This window comes from Aspergillus saccharolyticus, assembly GCF_003184585.1.
Source record: "Aspergillus saccharolyticus JOP 1030-1 unplaced genomic scaffold BP01scaffold_17, whole genome shotgun sequence".
Classification (NCBI taxonomy): Eukaryota; Fungi; Ascomycota; class Eurotiomycetes; order Eurotiales; family Aspergillaceae; genus Aspergillus; species Aspergillus saccharolyticus.
The window spans coordinates 248,555-263,032 of record NW_020290627.1 but is presented as its reverse complement, the minus strand read 5'-3'; the positions used below and the strand labels follow the sequence as shown (position 1 = coordinate 263,032).

At 51.4% G+C, this 14,478-nt stretch overlaps 7 protein-coding genes across 7 annotated transcripts; 2 read left to right on the top strand and 5 right to left on the bottom strand.

Annotated features, from left to right (window-relative positions):
• Positions 1-45: 45 nt before the first annotated feature.
• Positions 46-829, bottom strand: BP01DRAFT_357254 (uncharacterized protein). Its single transcript, XM_025575159.1, has one exon. The coding sequence runs from the start codon at positions 752-754 to the stop codon at positions 104-106; it is 651 nt and encodes a 216-aa protein (XP_025430881.1). The 5' UTR covers positions 755-829; the 3' UTR covers positions 46-103.
• A 270-nt stretch (positions 830-1,099) lies between these two features.
• BP01DRAFT_320200 (uncharacterized protein) lies at positions 1,100-1,978 on the top strand. The gene is made up of 3 exons (XM_025572687.1): positions 1,100-1,255; positions 1,324-1,405; positions 1,535-1,978. The coding sequence occupies exons 1-3, from the start codon at positions 1,206-1,208 to the stop codon at positions 1,757-1,759; spliced, it is 357 nt and encodes a 118-aa protein (XP_025430880.1). The 5' UTR covers positions 1,100-1,205; the 3' UTR covers positions 1,760-1,978.
• Positions 1,979-2,069: 91 nt separating this feature from the next.
• Positions 2,070-3,309, top strand: BP01DRAFT_357252 (2-deoxyribose-5-phosphate aldolase). Its single transcript, XM_025575158.1, has one exon. It carries the CDS (start codon positions 2,337-2,339, stop codon positions 3,186-3,188), a length of 852 nt encoding a protein of 283 aa, XP_025430879.1. The 5' UTR covers positions 2,070-2,336; the 3' UTR covers positions 3,189-3,309.
• Positions 3,310-3,832: 523 nt separating this feature from the next.
• BP01DRAFT_374280 (sorting nexin-3) lies at positions 3,833-4,483 on the bottom strand (the record flags this gene model as incomplete). Its single annotated transcript, XM_025576821.1, has 3 exons — positions 3,833-3,861; positions 3,942-4,263; positions 4,406-4,483. 3 exons carry the CDS (start codon positions 4,481-4,483, stop codon positions 3,833-3,835), a joined length of 429 nt encoding a protein of 142 aa, XP_025430878.1.
• An 834-nt stretch (positions 4,484-5,317) lies between these two features.
• On the bottom strand, positions 5,318-6,817 carry BP01DRAFT_60318 (RNA-binding protein). Its single transcript, XM_025579965.1, has 3 exons — positions 6,229-6,817; positions 5,564-6,168; positions 5,318-5,493 (listed from the first exon to the last, which is right to left on the bottom strand). Exons 1-3 carry the CDS (start codon positions 6,687-6,689, stop codon positions 5,378-5,380), a joined length of 1,182 nt encoding a protein of 393 aa, XP_025430877.1. The 5' UTR covers positions 6,690-6,817; the 3' UTR covers positions 5,318-5,377.
• A 1,252-nt stretch (positions 6,818-8,069) lies between these two features.
• Positions 8,070-10,849, bottom strand: BP01DRAFT_320188 (WD40 repeat domain-containing protein). The gene is made up of 6 exons (XM_025572686.1): positions 10,429-10,849; positions 10,226-10,330; positions 9,823-10,169; positions 9,401-9,766; positions 8,573-9,344; positions 8,070-8,504 (listed from the first exon to the last, which is right to left on the bottom strand). The coding sequence occupies exons 1-6, from the start codon at positions 10,664-10,666 to the stop codon at positions 8,275-8,277; spliced, it is 2,058 nt and encodes a 685-aa protein (XP_025430876.1). The 5' UTR covers positions 10,667-10,849; the 3' UTR covers positions 8,070-8,274.
• Positions 10,850-11,076: 227 nt separating this feature from the next.
• On the bottom strand, positions 11,077-13,968 carry BP01DRAFT_399438 (putative C2H2 zinc finger domain protein; the record flags this gene model as incomplete). Its single annotated transcript, XM_025578553.1, has 2 exons — positions 11,077-11,719; positions 11,978-13,968. The coding sequence occupies 2 exons, from the start codon at positions 13,966-13,968 to the stop codon at positions 11,077-11,079; spliced, it is 2,634 nt and encodes an 877-aa protein (XP_025430875.1).
• Between the last annotated feature and the right edge of the window lie 510 nt (positions 13,969-14,478).

Genomic DNA, 14,478 nt, shown 5'->3' with positions numbered 1-14,478 from the left:
TTGTACATGATGCATGGCATTTTTCCAGAAGCACATTCATTCTGTGTAAATAATATCATGAGAGGAGAAAGGACAATACTTTACATACAGTTAATTCACAGCCTCAACAGTCTTCAGCCTCGTTCTCCCTCCACCGCACCGCATGTTTGATCTCCGCCCCCTCCATAAACTCTTTAATCCGCGCGAACTCCTTGAACCCCTTCGTCTCCGCGAAAGCAAAATGTTTCTCAACTGCCTCCCACCCCGAGAACAAGACAAACTCTGCTGCATTATCAGCAGAATCCGCAGCATCAGCCGCACCTTCAGATCCATCCCTCCTCCTCCATCCCCCCGCCACCGGCGCGGGAGCCGTAAACTCCTCCAAAAACCCCTTCGTCTCCTCAAAAGTCCGCTGAAATTGATCGCATTGGTCAGCCCGAACAAAATACCGGCCGATCGCTAGCACGGGGGCCATGAGAGGGAGCTCTGCGGCGGACGCTGGGAGGTCGATCTGGTGAGTCCATTCGTGCGTGATTGGTGCTTCTGGGGTGGATTGTTGCGGGAGACGAAGGTCGTGAGTAGCTTGTTCTTCTGCTCGGTGGAGGAGGTAGATGTAGTGTGGTTCTTCGATCTGGGTGTAGATGGTTGTTGTTTTGGAGTGGCTTTCTTGGGTGGTGGTGCGGAGAAAGTTGTGGATGGTTTGGGTGGTTGTTGATGGTGGTGTTGGTGAGAGTGGTTGGGAGAGGTGGAGGAGGGTTAGGTAGAGGGACGGCATTTTCGTTTCTTGTCTGGCACTTTGATATGCAGTAGATGAATATTGAGATACGAGAGGATAGTATGTGGATGTTGGGTAGTTTGGAGAATGAGGGGGGGAGGAAGTTCAAGGTTAAGTATACTCCGTATACATACACCAATTTCCTATTTGGGTTGCATCCGTCGGAGTATATTCACTTCAATTCAATCCGAGCTACGCTGGATTCTGACTCAGCAGCCCGGCCTAATGTCCCTCCTTCCCTAAAACAGCTTAGCATCCAAGAGCTCCCACTCCACTAAGCCCAATTGAGCTCATCCCCGTTGGTCGGAGGCTTTCATTTGACCCCCATGCTGCTACTCCGTACAACTTCCTCCCTCAGCTTTCACTCTGAGACTGTAACCAACCTCCACCTCAGTCGCACCCCATCATCATCATCATCATCAACATCCATTAAATACCGTCCATCAAAATCATGCCCACCGAACCCCGAACCTATGTGTCCGGTGGCCGCGTCCTCGGAAGGTAATTTCATACTTGACCACGAGATCTCCGTCACGTCGGCCCGAACCCATGGCTAATCTCCGTTGCAGCCCCCCACTCTCCCTCCGAGTCTATCGCTTCCTCGAGAGTATCTACATGTTTGTGGGCTTGTATCTCGTAAGCTTATTCTCGGTAAGTTACCCCCTCTTCGGGTTGTATGGCTTGAGGATTCATGATCTCCCTTATGATATGGCTCGCTCGGCCGTCTGCTGGGTTGTCGAATCAAATACATGCTGACGCGCTTTCTATCCCGACTTGCAGACCGATCCCTACACTGCGGCACAGAATTCGAGATTCAACATTCATCGTGCTGGGAAGAGCGATGGGTCGGGGCGCACATCGGGATGGGGATTTGGGTTCGGCGGTAGTGGCGGCGGCGGCGGCGGTGGCGGTGGTGGCCCTGGAAGGGGTCCCGGGGGATTTGGACCTCGCAAGCTTGGCCGGGTCGATGATATTCGGGGGCCGGAGTGTGGGAGCTGTCGTTGAGCAGTCCATCGATTTGTGTTGATGTGGTATGTGCTGCTTGGTGCAGGATTCATTGTGGCGCTGGGAGTTTCTCGATGTTTGGAGGGGTATACAAATTTCATCCATCATGTTACCAATTCCGAGGGGAGAAATGGGGGGCGAGGGTTGAGCTGTAAAAGTCTTAGGGACGTTGGGGAAAGTGATTGTAGAGTGGGGATCGACAGCTGTTTGATCACAACTATGGGTTATCGTAATATCACGTGGGACATTGATGGGTTTCTCCGCAAAACAAAGACCATCCCCGCCCCCGCAATTCAGTATCTGCGTTTAGTTCCATTTCTACACTGCAGTACTCATATCTGACACAACACAATCGGAGCTACACTTCTTGACAGCACTTACTTACTACTTGATAGCGATAAACAGTACGAACACGTTTCATCCTCACGCCCCGTCAAGCATCGAACTAAACACACAAAAGCCCACCTAGCCCTCTAACGAACCAACCGTACGGCATCACCCCACTGCCTCAGAAAAAGGACCCCTTTCAGAAGCTTCGAACTCGAGCCAAACAACCAATCAACCAACCAAAGCAACAATGCCATCCAACCCCACAATCCCCGCAACCAACTCCGACTGGACAGCCCTCATCACCCAAACCCACCGAACCATCACCTCCCTCGAACCCGTAACCTACACCACCACGACCCCCGTCTCCGAAACCATCGACCACACCCAGCTCTCTCTCACCGCCACACCCGAGCAGATTGACACCCTCTGCACCGAAGCCCGCACCCACAACTTCGCAACCGTCTGCGTTCGTCTGCGTTACGTCGCGCGCGCCGTGGAGAACCTCCACCACTCCGCACCACCACAAACCCAGACCCAGAATCTCCAGGCCTCCTCCCCAGCAAAAAACACCCCAGGGATAGCCTGCGTCATCTCCTTCCACGAAGGCACCGCCCCGACTTCCTCCAAAGTCACCGAAGCCCTCGCGGCCGTGTCCGCCGGCGCCACGGAGCTCGACATGGTGCTGAACCGCCCGCTGCTGCAGCAGGGCGAGTATGCAGCGGTGTACGAGGACATCCAGGCGGTGCGGGCGGCGATTCCCGCCAGCGTGGGGTTGAAAGTGATTCTCGAGACAGGGCGGCTGGGCTCGGCGGAGGAGGTGGTGGCGGGGAGTGTGGTGGCGTGTCTGGCGGGGGCGGATTATATCAAGACGAGTACGGGGTTTGATGGGCCTGGGGCCCGGGTGGAGGATGTGCGGGTGATGCGGGCGGTGGCGGACGCGCTGGGGACGGGGACGAAGGTCAAGGCTAGTGGTGGGGTGCGGTCTCGGGCGGATTGGAGGCGGATGGTGGAGGCGGGGGCGGAGAGGATTGGTAGTAGTTCGGGAGTGAGGATTGTTGTTGGCAGCGGTGACGAAAAGGGGAAGGTCGAGGGTTATTGATCTGGGGGCTGAGGTGATTGGTAAGGGCTGTTGTGCAGTGCAGTTCGTGGGTAAGGTAGTATGTCATATGATGTAGCTTTTCTTACTACTTACTTATTATTGGCATCGCTTAGCGGAACCTGCAGCCTGATCATAAGCTAGTAACTGGTATTCAATGAACTTTCGAAAATCATCGCTGGGAAAGACATATAAAACAATTCAACAACCAGTCAAACACAAACAAAATGTGCAGAGCGCAATGGAATTTTGGTCCAGTCAGCATGGCGGACAATGCATGCAGATTAATCCCAACCGGGACGGAAGATACACTATGAGCTTGGGGGACAGCTTCTCAGGTCGAATGCCAGGGGCAAGAAGGAGACGGCGGAACATAGAAGGGCAAAGAGAATACAGGTGGGTAAAGATAGAAGGAAACGAGAGGGGAAACAGGGCTCAGTGCCCTTTGGCGACGGAATGGAGCTGGCGGGGCGAGCTGCTGGCCGATGTCGGGAGCATTCATGCCACAAAAGGGAGATGTAGCAGCACCTCAACCCACAGCAGCACCAGGCCTCCGTAACTATTGCAGTCGTGCAGGCTTCTCCACATATGTGAAAGCACGACCACAGCAGGAATAGACACAGCTATCCGCTCCATCTCCCAATCGTCTACCACGCATTCCGATCCCAGTTCGGATCTAAAATACCCAAAAGTCAGCAAACCCTGCTCACACCCCACCAAATCGCCATCCTCCCAAAACCACCAAGAGATACATACCCTGCACAAAACTTGCCAGAACCTTACTCCCCGTCTGCAACAGCGGGTGACCCGCCACGATCTGCAAGAATCGCTGCAGCCCTTCTCGTCGGTGCTCGATCACATCATCGCTAAACCGGTTCGTAAACACCTTACCCGGGAGCGGAGGAATGGTGACGCGCGTGCTCTCGCGCTCCAGGATGTCGCGAAAGTACTCGAAGTCGGAATACCGGCGACGCACAACCGAGTGCTTGAGCTTGAAAGCGGGGATATTGGTGCGGCAGACGATCTCGTACGAGGTGTACATGTTGCGGGACGTTCCGTGGGTTTGCGGGTTTCGGACCTGGTGGAGAGGTGGGTTTGTTTAGCGGAATTGGACACATTGCAAATCAAATGTGAAAGTGTGGGCCGAGATGGTAAAGAATTTATTGGAGAAGTGTGCAATTTGCGTTGAATCTTGGCGAGCGACAATCGACGAAACGTACCTCGATCTCTAGGAAGTTCTCCGGGGGCCCGTAGATCTCCTCGAAGGTTTGCTGGCGGGATTCTGGTACGGCTTGCATGATGGCTGGTCGTTCTTCGTGATTTGTTATAGTAAAAGTGGAAAAAGGCTCAAGAATCGAAGATGCAGGTGCGTTGGGACGGCGTACGAATGTCGCGGACCTCGGAGCTGGTGTCAAGTGGGCGGGGAGGGGAGGGGAGATTCCAAGACCGCGGGAGGGGGGACAATGGCAATTCTTTGGGTAAGGCTGAGCCTTGAGAGGAGATATAAAAAAAATGTAGGACTCGATTAAGAAGGTGTTTGGTCAGTCAAGGGTCAACGAGTGTCGCGTGCCGCTGTCTTTACGGACTAACAACAGCTGCTGGTGGGGGAGGAGATTGGAGAAGGAAGAAGAGATGACGACGGGGTGAGGGACGGAACCGATAAGAAGCGGGTGTAATTAATTAAATTTAAGCCTTGGAGCAGAGACCATGGCTGCCTCTGTGGTTCTCCGGGCCTTTGTTTATCCTGCCCGCTGTCATCAATTTCATAGGGAGTATGTACAGAACAGAAAACAACAATACATAACTCCGTACTGAGTACTGTAGTTAAAAAGTCAACCATTTCTCTATTTATCATCACATATCGACCATGATGAACAGAAGAAAAGAGCAATGCAACCCGCTGAGCAACACGGTGATACAAGATTCCTTTTGATTGGTCTAATCCACCACGGGCCCTATGCCCCTGATGAAGAACAGAAAAGGTGTGAAAAAGAATCAAATGCCAATTTCCCCATAAAGACCATTTGCAACAGACCAGAAAATATGAACCCCGAGGTAGAGAGAGAGAGATAAGAAAGCACATGTAATACATAAAAGCTACCAGTGATCGGTCTCCGTGACCGCCCAGGGCCACGGATATGAAGAACCATGGAAAAGAAGAAACCCTTGTTAGGGAACAGGAGCGAGAGACATCACTCTTGTCGACTGCGCTTGGCGCCGTGAGGATTCCAGGACCCCTCGCCGCCCTGGGCGTTGGGGAAGAAGCCCTGATTGAACGCTGGATTGGGGCCTTGGAACCCGCCTTGTCCTGGGAAGAGAAACACCCATGGTTAATATAATTACGCAACCACCCACCAAGCAACTCTTCTCCGACGTACCTTGCATGCCCATGTTTCCACCCATTCCGCCCATCATCGGGTTCATGCCTCCCGCCATGGGGTTCATCCCCATCGCACCCATTGGATTCATGGTCGGCATCCCCATCATGTTGGCGCCTGCCATGCCGCCGCCCCGGCCGCGCATGCCACCAGGTCCGCCACGCATGGCACCGCCCATCATGCCACCGCGGTTGTTGAACCCAAAGTTCTGCATCCCCATCGGGTTACCCTGGAAGCCGCCGACCATCGGCTGCTGAAAGCCACCCATGGGAGCCTGGAAGTTGCGGTTCCCACCAAAGCTGTTCATGTTGTTCATGCCTCCCCGGTTGTTGAACCCGCCCCGACCACCGCGAAAACCTCCTCCCATGTTGTTCATCCCGTAGTTCATGTTCTGATTGGACGAAGTAAATCCGCCGGACATCGTTCGCTGCTGGTTATCCTTGCGCATGGGGGCATCCTTGGGCAGGGTGCGGAAGGGATTGGGCTGGGGACTGGTATAGACGACCATGTGCTTGCGCCCGGCCTGCCCGGCTGTGGCAAAGGACTCGATTTTGTGTTTCACAGCAGTGGCAGCCTGAAGGGTAGTGAACTCAACGAATGCTTGTCTATTGAGAGCTCTACATCAGTATGGATCCCGATGGGGTTTATTATGGAAGCAAGCCTACCCTTTGCTTTTACCGTTCACCTTGTGCTCACTGAAGGTCACGTCCTTCAGCTCATCCTCGCTGCCAGCTTGGGCCACCCAACCGCGGATATCATCATCCGTAGTCCACCAGTACAAATCCGAGATGAGAAGGGCTGGTGTCGCATCGGGATCGGTCGGACGATCATCGTGTTCCTTGCGCTTCACACCTTGATGCGGAGCCGGAGCATGGGCCTGTTGGGGGACATTGTCTCCGTGTGCTACGCTCGCGGTGCTGCTGGGCGCAGCCCCTTCACTTTCCTGCTTCAGAGTTCCCTCCGAGGAGCCATCCCCTTGAGCAACGTTGGCGTTCTGTGTGGGGTCCGACGCGTCTAGAATGAGTTCTGTGTCTTCGTGCTTGATCTCATCGCCCTGGTCGTTAGCATTGTAACTCCCACCGTCGCCATAAATGTCAATGTCGAAGTTATCATCTTCAGTGGCCATTGTGATTTAGGTATGATTCGATCTTTCTTGCTCTCAAGGCAGGTCTTGATTTGTTTTGCGTGAGGGACAATACAGTTCCTTATCTCTCTTCTTGGTTTTCAGATTCGAAGGATCAAGGGAAATACATGTCTGCAGACACAAGAGGCTAATTAGCAAAAGGAAGATTGATCGGAGGATGATCGGAGGTTGCGGATACTGAAGCAGCCCCTGCGGCAGCGGCTGCAACTGGGTCAAGGTCGTGCAGAAAGAAAGATCCATGTTTTCAACACTCTTTAAGAACAACACGGAGGAGGCTGGGCGGCGGTAGCCACGAGAAAGGGCGGCGACAATGACCGACAGGAAACAAGAAAAGGCTCGATGATACGTACAATTGTGAAGCAAACACAGCTTCAAAGAGAACACACAGGTCTTTTCACCAACGTCCGAGTGGGAGCTGATTTGTGTCTGATAAACAGAGGTTGTGCTTCTTTGCCTTCCGTCTGATTGCAAGTACAGGTAGAGTGATAGGGAAGAACCTCAGTGTCCAAAGGGAACAACAAACAATGAAAGACGGAGGAGCGAGGAGGAATTGGGGGGAGAAGATGGAGTGAGGTTAAATTCCACTGATGCGGCGCTGAGACGTGCTGCTACCACAGGACGCAGCTCAAACCTTTAGCTATCAATGATAGGGATCCACTGTCCAGATGGAAGCATACAAAACACAGGGATTAGACTGGTCTTCGTGTTAGTGGCAGAACGCGATCTTCCGGTTCAAGTCCCTGAGTACGCCGATATGACTCAGGAGGCCCACTGAAACGACTTGCGCGTGAGGGTTGGTAGTTCCCTAGTATCGTTGCGACACCGAGTTGATATGGCGATTCACAGGGTGGCGAGAAAACCAAGTGAGAGGAGACAGAAGAAAGGGGAATTTGAGCTGGGAAAGGGAATCGAGAGCGAAGAGGGAATTAGAGAAAGGAAAAAGGATGCCTTGAGACGTGTCCAAAGAAAGATGGTAGGTGGAGCGCGCGATAGAATGGGAAAAGTAGTTGCAGAGGGAGAAGAAGGGAAGAGAGAGAGAGAGAGGAAGGAAGACCGGCCGGGCTGTTGCTTCGAGCCTGCTTTGCTTGCGTTGCTTGCGTTGCTTGCGTTGCTTGCGTTGCTTGCTTTCACTACGGGCGGTCTCGATGGCGCAGAAGTGGAGCTTCCGTCTTCCCCCCGGAGCGGCTGATGTATTCCTCCGGACCCCAGGATTCCTCCTCCATCTGTCGATCGCGCGTCGATTATTAGGTAGTTGGAATCAATACCTAGTCGGTGTTTTCTGAATCTCGTCGATGCAAAAAGGAGGTGTTTCAACACGGCTAATCCATACTTCAAGATATTATCTTTAGTATATTCTATAACCTCCTACCAACCAGGTAATATATCCTATGTAATAAGCAGTAGACTAGCTACTGGATATCCTATCTGTGCTTCGTGGATTACGTGTCGAGGCACACTCGCTTTTCCAGACGATCCCATGAGCTCCAATATGAGGCGAAACAACATCTTCAAGATGACGTAGAGAGCCTATCTTCTTCTATTTGACATACTATACCTCAGGATGAATTTACCATAATTCGTATGCGAGTTCATCATCCAGGCGAGATCTCTGAACAGGCCGACTTCGAGTCATTGCCGCCATCGTCTGTTTAAAATCATCAAATTCCGGCACCGGCTTCAATTTCGAATCGTAATTCTTGCCTAAGAAAGGCGATCCTTCGTCGGAACTGGCACCATCATTCCAGGTGTGCAAGGTGCAAGTGCCGGTAGACAGACCCCAGCCATTCCATGACGTCGCTAGCGAATAATACCATTAGCTTGATTCCCAACGAGTCATAGGCAATAGACATCAATGTATGACCTACCTGCCATGACTGGACAGCTCGGATGCCAACTTGCATCTCGAACACATGTCTTCCACAGCACGTCGCTGCGGCTGCTACGTATCTCATATGCAGCAGTCGACATATCTGGGTCCAGCGGGCGCGAATTGTGGGTGGCTTGCCCTACATCAATTATCCCCGCCAGCGTCGCATCCATGTTATACACATACACCTTGCCATCCTCGCTTCCGCTATAGACGTACCGTGAGTTGGTACTGTCGGGAGGCGAGAAATGACAGCGGATCAACGTTTTGAGGACCCGATGACCGCGGTATGTAACGACCGAACAATCGTGTGGATGAGGGTCATAATAGTCATCAGGGTAGGTCTCGAATCGGTAATCAAAACCTGTAGTGAAATTATTGAAATCGATCGTGTCGAACTTCGCTGTAGTCATCATTTTTCTCAGATCCCAGAGCTTCATCGTCTGGTCTTTGCCGTTTGACAACACGTAACGTCCGTCGCCTTTGCTGTCAACGTAGGTCAGTCCTTCTGTATGTCCCATAAACACTCCGGCTTCGCGCCCGTCGCCCATGGAGCGTCTATCCCAAACCCTAAGGGTCGAGTCATCGGATCCGGAATAGATAATGTGAGGCGAAGATTGGTCACCAAAGCAAACGGCGTTGACGTCGTCTTCGTGGTTCTGTAACCGCAACACCGACTGGCGTGTTTCAAGGTCATAGACTATAACGGATTGATCGGACGTGCCCGCCACGATCTCGCGACCGTCGCCCGAGAACCGGATTGACCAAATCTATAGCAGGGTGAGTACGTACAACGTCATCAAGAGGTAGGGGTGCTTGAGCGTACACCAAAGTGAGAGTTCCCGTTGAAACGCATCCGTCGTCTTCCAGGTATTGAAGATAGATCCAAAACAGCTGGCTCTGCTTCATCAGCCGGATCAGTGGGTGCAAGACAAACAAGATTTCGAATTGAGGTATATGCTAGAAATTTGTTATCCGGACTCAAGCTCGCGTCGGTGATAGTCCATTGTCCGAATGGATAGGTCACCGTCTTGTAGTATTTCCACTCAAAGGGATTAGATGTGTCGTACATTCGGACCTTGAAGTCCTGAGCACAACAGAAGAAAAAGTTCCCGTCGTCTGAGAACTGGCCTGAGTAACAGCGAGAGTCGAAGTGAATGACTTTATCCGCCACTGCGCTGGGGATGAGTCCCTATAAGATTATGGTCAACATACAGGTCTTATCTTATATCCACCCGAGAAAATCACCTGAGCCATCGACCGAATGTCCTGCCTATTTGTCCCAGTCAGGTTGACTCCCAGTTCCCGCCACATGACCTTCGAAGCAAGAGCCTGGTTCCGCCGTTTGAGTCGATCGACGTAGTTCGTGTTGCGTCCAAAGTCACCCGAGCCCATTAATAGCTGGCCCTCATCGCTGGGAACTTTTGGCAGTTGGCTTTGGCCTGATCGTCGTGGTCGTCGACGATATCCAAAGAAGCCGAATTCATAGTCTTCATCCGCATCGTCTCCAGGTGAAGCCTCGTGCAGTCCATTGTAATGTAGTATATGCCGCAAGCCGTTGGAAGCAAGTAAATTTAGCAACCGTGCCGCAGACACTGTAGTCATAGGTGAGTTCTGACCAAGCGAACCTAGGAGCAGGGTGTGAGTCTACCTCTGTTTTGTCTACCGCCTTGGGTCTCCCCACCACCATTATTGTTAGCATGGGGCTCATCCATGGCGAATTCGATTTGTATATTGCCTAAGTGTAGTTGAGAATCTAAAGCAGCGAGGCAGGAAGAAGTCAGTTAAGCTATAGAAACAGAAGGCTCATCTCAACAAAATGCACAGAAGCAATGGAGTGAGAGGGAGCAGTACTGAAATGAGGATCATCGGCATCGATGTGATCTAAGTCGTCGTTGTCGTCCTCATCATACGGCTCGATATCGGAATCGTCGTCTCTTTCGTCAGTATCGTTGGGCTCATAGTCCATGTCTCCAAGCTCATCTTCGTCTAACTCGAGCCATTCCTGAGTTGGAAACCATCCTTCTTGGAAGGGAGGAGAGGATCCGGGGGGGCCGCCGCCAGCAGCGGGGGGCGAACCAGGTGAGCTCATTATCAGCCACAAGCGGGAGGGAGTTGGGTGGACAGCAAAAAGATAGCAGGTCTCATAACAGACGCCTCCAGTCAAACGAATCAGCCGTCGATTAGAGCAAGACAAGCCACAGAACCCCAATTGGCCAGCAAGTTGGTTAGTACTACTTTTGAGGGCAAGCCGCGGTTTGGCCCATGCTGGAGGGGGGAATGTTGTTTGCTCAATGCTGACCGACGCTTATCGATAGTTAAGACGGCCCGGTCGGTTATGGTTATGGTTATGTCATCCCGTCTTGGGTGGAGATTGCCTTTTTAACTCCTATCCCCGGAGCCACGTCCATCGTTTAACTTATACTCTATCTTTTGCTGTGCTTTGGATTGTCCATTTAATGGTCTCAATTCGTCACAATAATCAGAGAACTATTTACGAAACTATATGATCCTCAAATGTTGGACCACGAAGATACACACGTATAGTGTGACACGTGGGAAAATGTGGTGAAACCACAGCAGCGCATGACAATACCAATAGTGACCAATTCCGATGCACCACGGACGCCCATCGGCAGCCATGCTATCAGCTCTGTAACCGTAGACCGACTGGTGTGCCCTTGAGAATCTTATAATGTACGACCACATGACGAGCATAAGTTCCCGCTGTCCTTCAGTGTCCGGTACAACAGTCGCTATCCACACCGATATGATGATCACTATTACGAAAGTGTCTAACATCATGACCGCATCGAGTAGCGTGGAGACCACCTCCTCCGAATTTGCCAAATCAGGACAGGCACAGGCTGTCAAAAGATCAGGGTCCCCAGCTGTAGGAGCCCTATCAGTCAGGCACTTTCGCTTAGTTCGTCGCTTGATGGTCGTTGCGCGAAGGGCAAGCAGTTCATCAACTATGTGGAGGCGTGATCGCAACATGGCTGTGCCTTTCTTTCGAGTAGCTCGCTCTTTGGCCCAACAAGGAGAGCTCGACTCTCGTATAGACGGGCTGCATAGCCTGATCCGAGAGCGGCGTGTGATATCGAGAGCCATCGGTTTGATGAAAGTGCCTTGCTCGTGTACTTTTCTACAGGATATTCAGCATATGAATCCCTCCATGATCCACGGGCATGGAATTCTAGGCGCACTATACCGTATAGGACTATTCCAGATGGAGAGTTGTACATCACACCCAGCATTGCATGATTTGATATATGATAGATTCGTGGTGTCTTTTGAGGTGGTATGCACGAAGGTGAGTCGGATTTCTGCCCTCTCGTCTTTGAATGATACCAGTTGTTGAACGAAAACCAGAAATGACTTCGTCGCTTGACCTACAACGTACTTGGGTGGCGTAGGTGCTGGGGCCGATATCGGTAGTTCATGCATTTTTGCTGATAGACACATTTCTTGAGTATGCAGATTAGCTGCGAGCTCCTTTGCCGCAGGTATCTTGGCCGAGATTGCCACGTTAGTATCAATCGAAGGTATTGCCTTCAAGAAAGACCGCTGCTGCGGAGTGCAATGTTCGTGATTTTGACCATCCGGCTTGGCTTCGCCGGACTGTGAAGAGTCAACGAGCTCATGGCTCACTGATGAGACTCCTTCAGATAAGAACTTTTCAGATCTTTCAAGGGACTTCATAGTGCGGCCAGGAGCCCCAGACCTCAACAATGATTTTGCTGATGGTAGCGACGAAGTTGCACCAGAGACAGGATTTATCAGAGTATGCTGGCCATCTACGTCAGAAGCCCAGTTGCTACTTCGACAACTCTCTACCTCTTTAAAGCCTGTTATATGGCAGATCTGATCTGCACATTGATGGCAGGTTCCGGAAAGTGGTTTGGATTGGCGGCAGCGAGGACATAAGTCAAAGACGTGCCCACAAGCAGTGCACTTATTTTCCGGCTTCTCTGGCTGACCCTCAGATTGTTCTCGGCGGAGCTTCTCTACCTGTCTGGAAAGAAGCTTGCTCTGTGGCGGTCCTTCTGGATATTCCCTTTTGTTGGAATCCTCAGTCCTACATTTGCTGGGTTGAGACTCTTGAGGACCAGAGACTTGTCTCGCAGTGTCTCGACAACACGTGGCTGAATTGACCCCCTTCACCATTGCCCGATGGTGAGTCATAAGGCTTGTTGGTCCATGACATCTGGTTTCTTTCAAAAGTGAGTCCTCAAAGCCTAGAGGTCGAGATACATCAGCATCAGAGACGATGCCTGAGTTCGTATTGTGGGGAGTCGCTGGCGCTGAGCTTTTTCCGCGATAGGTCATTGGATTGACGTACTGTCTGTTATGATACCCCGTGCCGAAGAAGGTATTTTCTCCGTTCCCAGAGGCTGATGGAGCTTGGTCATTGCTTGGTCCGAAGCTAATCCCAGGGTATTGAGATTCATTGTTGCCCGGACCACCACTGCCCTGCCCACGATCATCACTATTGCGCCGACTTTGGCTCGCACTGGTGCTTGCCGAGCCAGTTCCTGCCACGCGACAATGCTCTGATACGCACTTGAAGTACCCTTCCCAAGAATCCACAGGCTGTCTACACTGACCGCATGCACGTGGCGGGGGCACCCTAGTCTCGACTAGGTTGATTTGCTCGCGTGTAGCTCGCCATTGAAAGCCGTGATTGTTTCTCAAGTGCAAATGCACCTTGTCTTTCCTTCTAGTCTTCCACGCGCACGTGTCATCGAGACAACGATAGATAAACCGAGGATAATGCTCATCTGCAACATGACGCCTGAAAGAAGGGCGATTGTTGTAAAGCTTGCGCTGTCCACTAACGCAGAGCAAGCAGATAAACTTGCTGGCTCTGGAACCAGTGTCGGCTAGGCTCTGAGAAAGATCGATCTGCTCTTGAATGAGTCGATCTAGCTTGTGCAAAGTGACTCGCAATAGGTCTTTTGCGTCGTGTAACTGAGGAACTTGGCACTTCACAACGCTCAATCGAACCGTATTAACGAGGTGTTCCACGGCGAGTTTGAGCTCGTCCTGATAGAGCTCACTCGAGGACTGAAGAGCAGGCGCGGAGTAAGAGTAAAGTGGGCCGTGAACGGTATGGTCATTTCCTGAGTTGGTTGCAGAAAATCCGTTGTAAAATGGAGTTTGAAGTCCAGCTTGGGAACTAGTGGAATCATTTGGAAAGAGAGGGATGTCCAGTTCGTGATGAAGGACATCGTCAGCGGGACTGAGACTGATGGAAGGAGACCCGAAAGAGTTAATCGATGAAGGACTTTGTTGCTGAACATCGAAGTTAGATTGAGGTACGGTAGATTCTCCGGACTGAGATACGAACCACTGAATGGATTTCTTGGGGTATGGTAGGCATGAGATGGCCATGACTCGTTTGGGGCTGGTAGTCGGGGAGTGTAAAGTGCAAGTTATACCAAGCACCGTTAGTGCTCGGATCATTATCCATGTCCGCAAAGAAGGTTGTTGGCGCAATTGCAATTGAGAGACAATTGAACCTTGGTCAGAGTGACCTATGAGACACTTAATTCGACTAAATAATGGAAAGGCACTTAAGTAAATGAGAGCCAAAATTCTTAAACAAGCAACAACAGATAGATTCTGGCACCTCAAAAGTAAATTAGGGTCACGAGTACAGTAAAACTACTAGTAGGTTGTTTCCACCAGAAGAGATGTAGTATCTTTTGGTAGGGCCAAAAGAAGTCAAGAGGTCCGTCAGGTCGTACTAAACATCTTGATCTGGGGGGGGGTAGTCTGTCCTATTTAAGGCATCACTATTTCGAGCAAGTCTAGTGAGGTAATGATCAGTTTCGCTGCTCTTCTCTCCCTCGCGAAAAAGCGTATGCGAAATTTCCGACGAGCAAGACTCAATGCTATGAC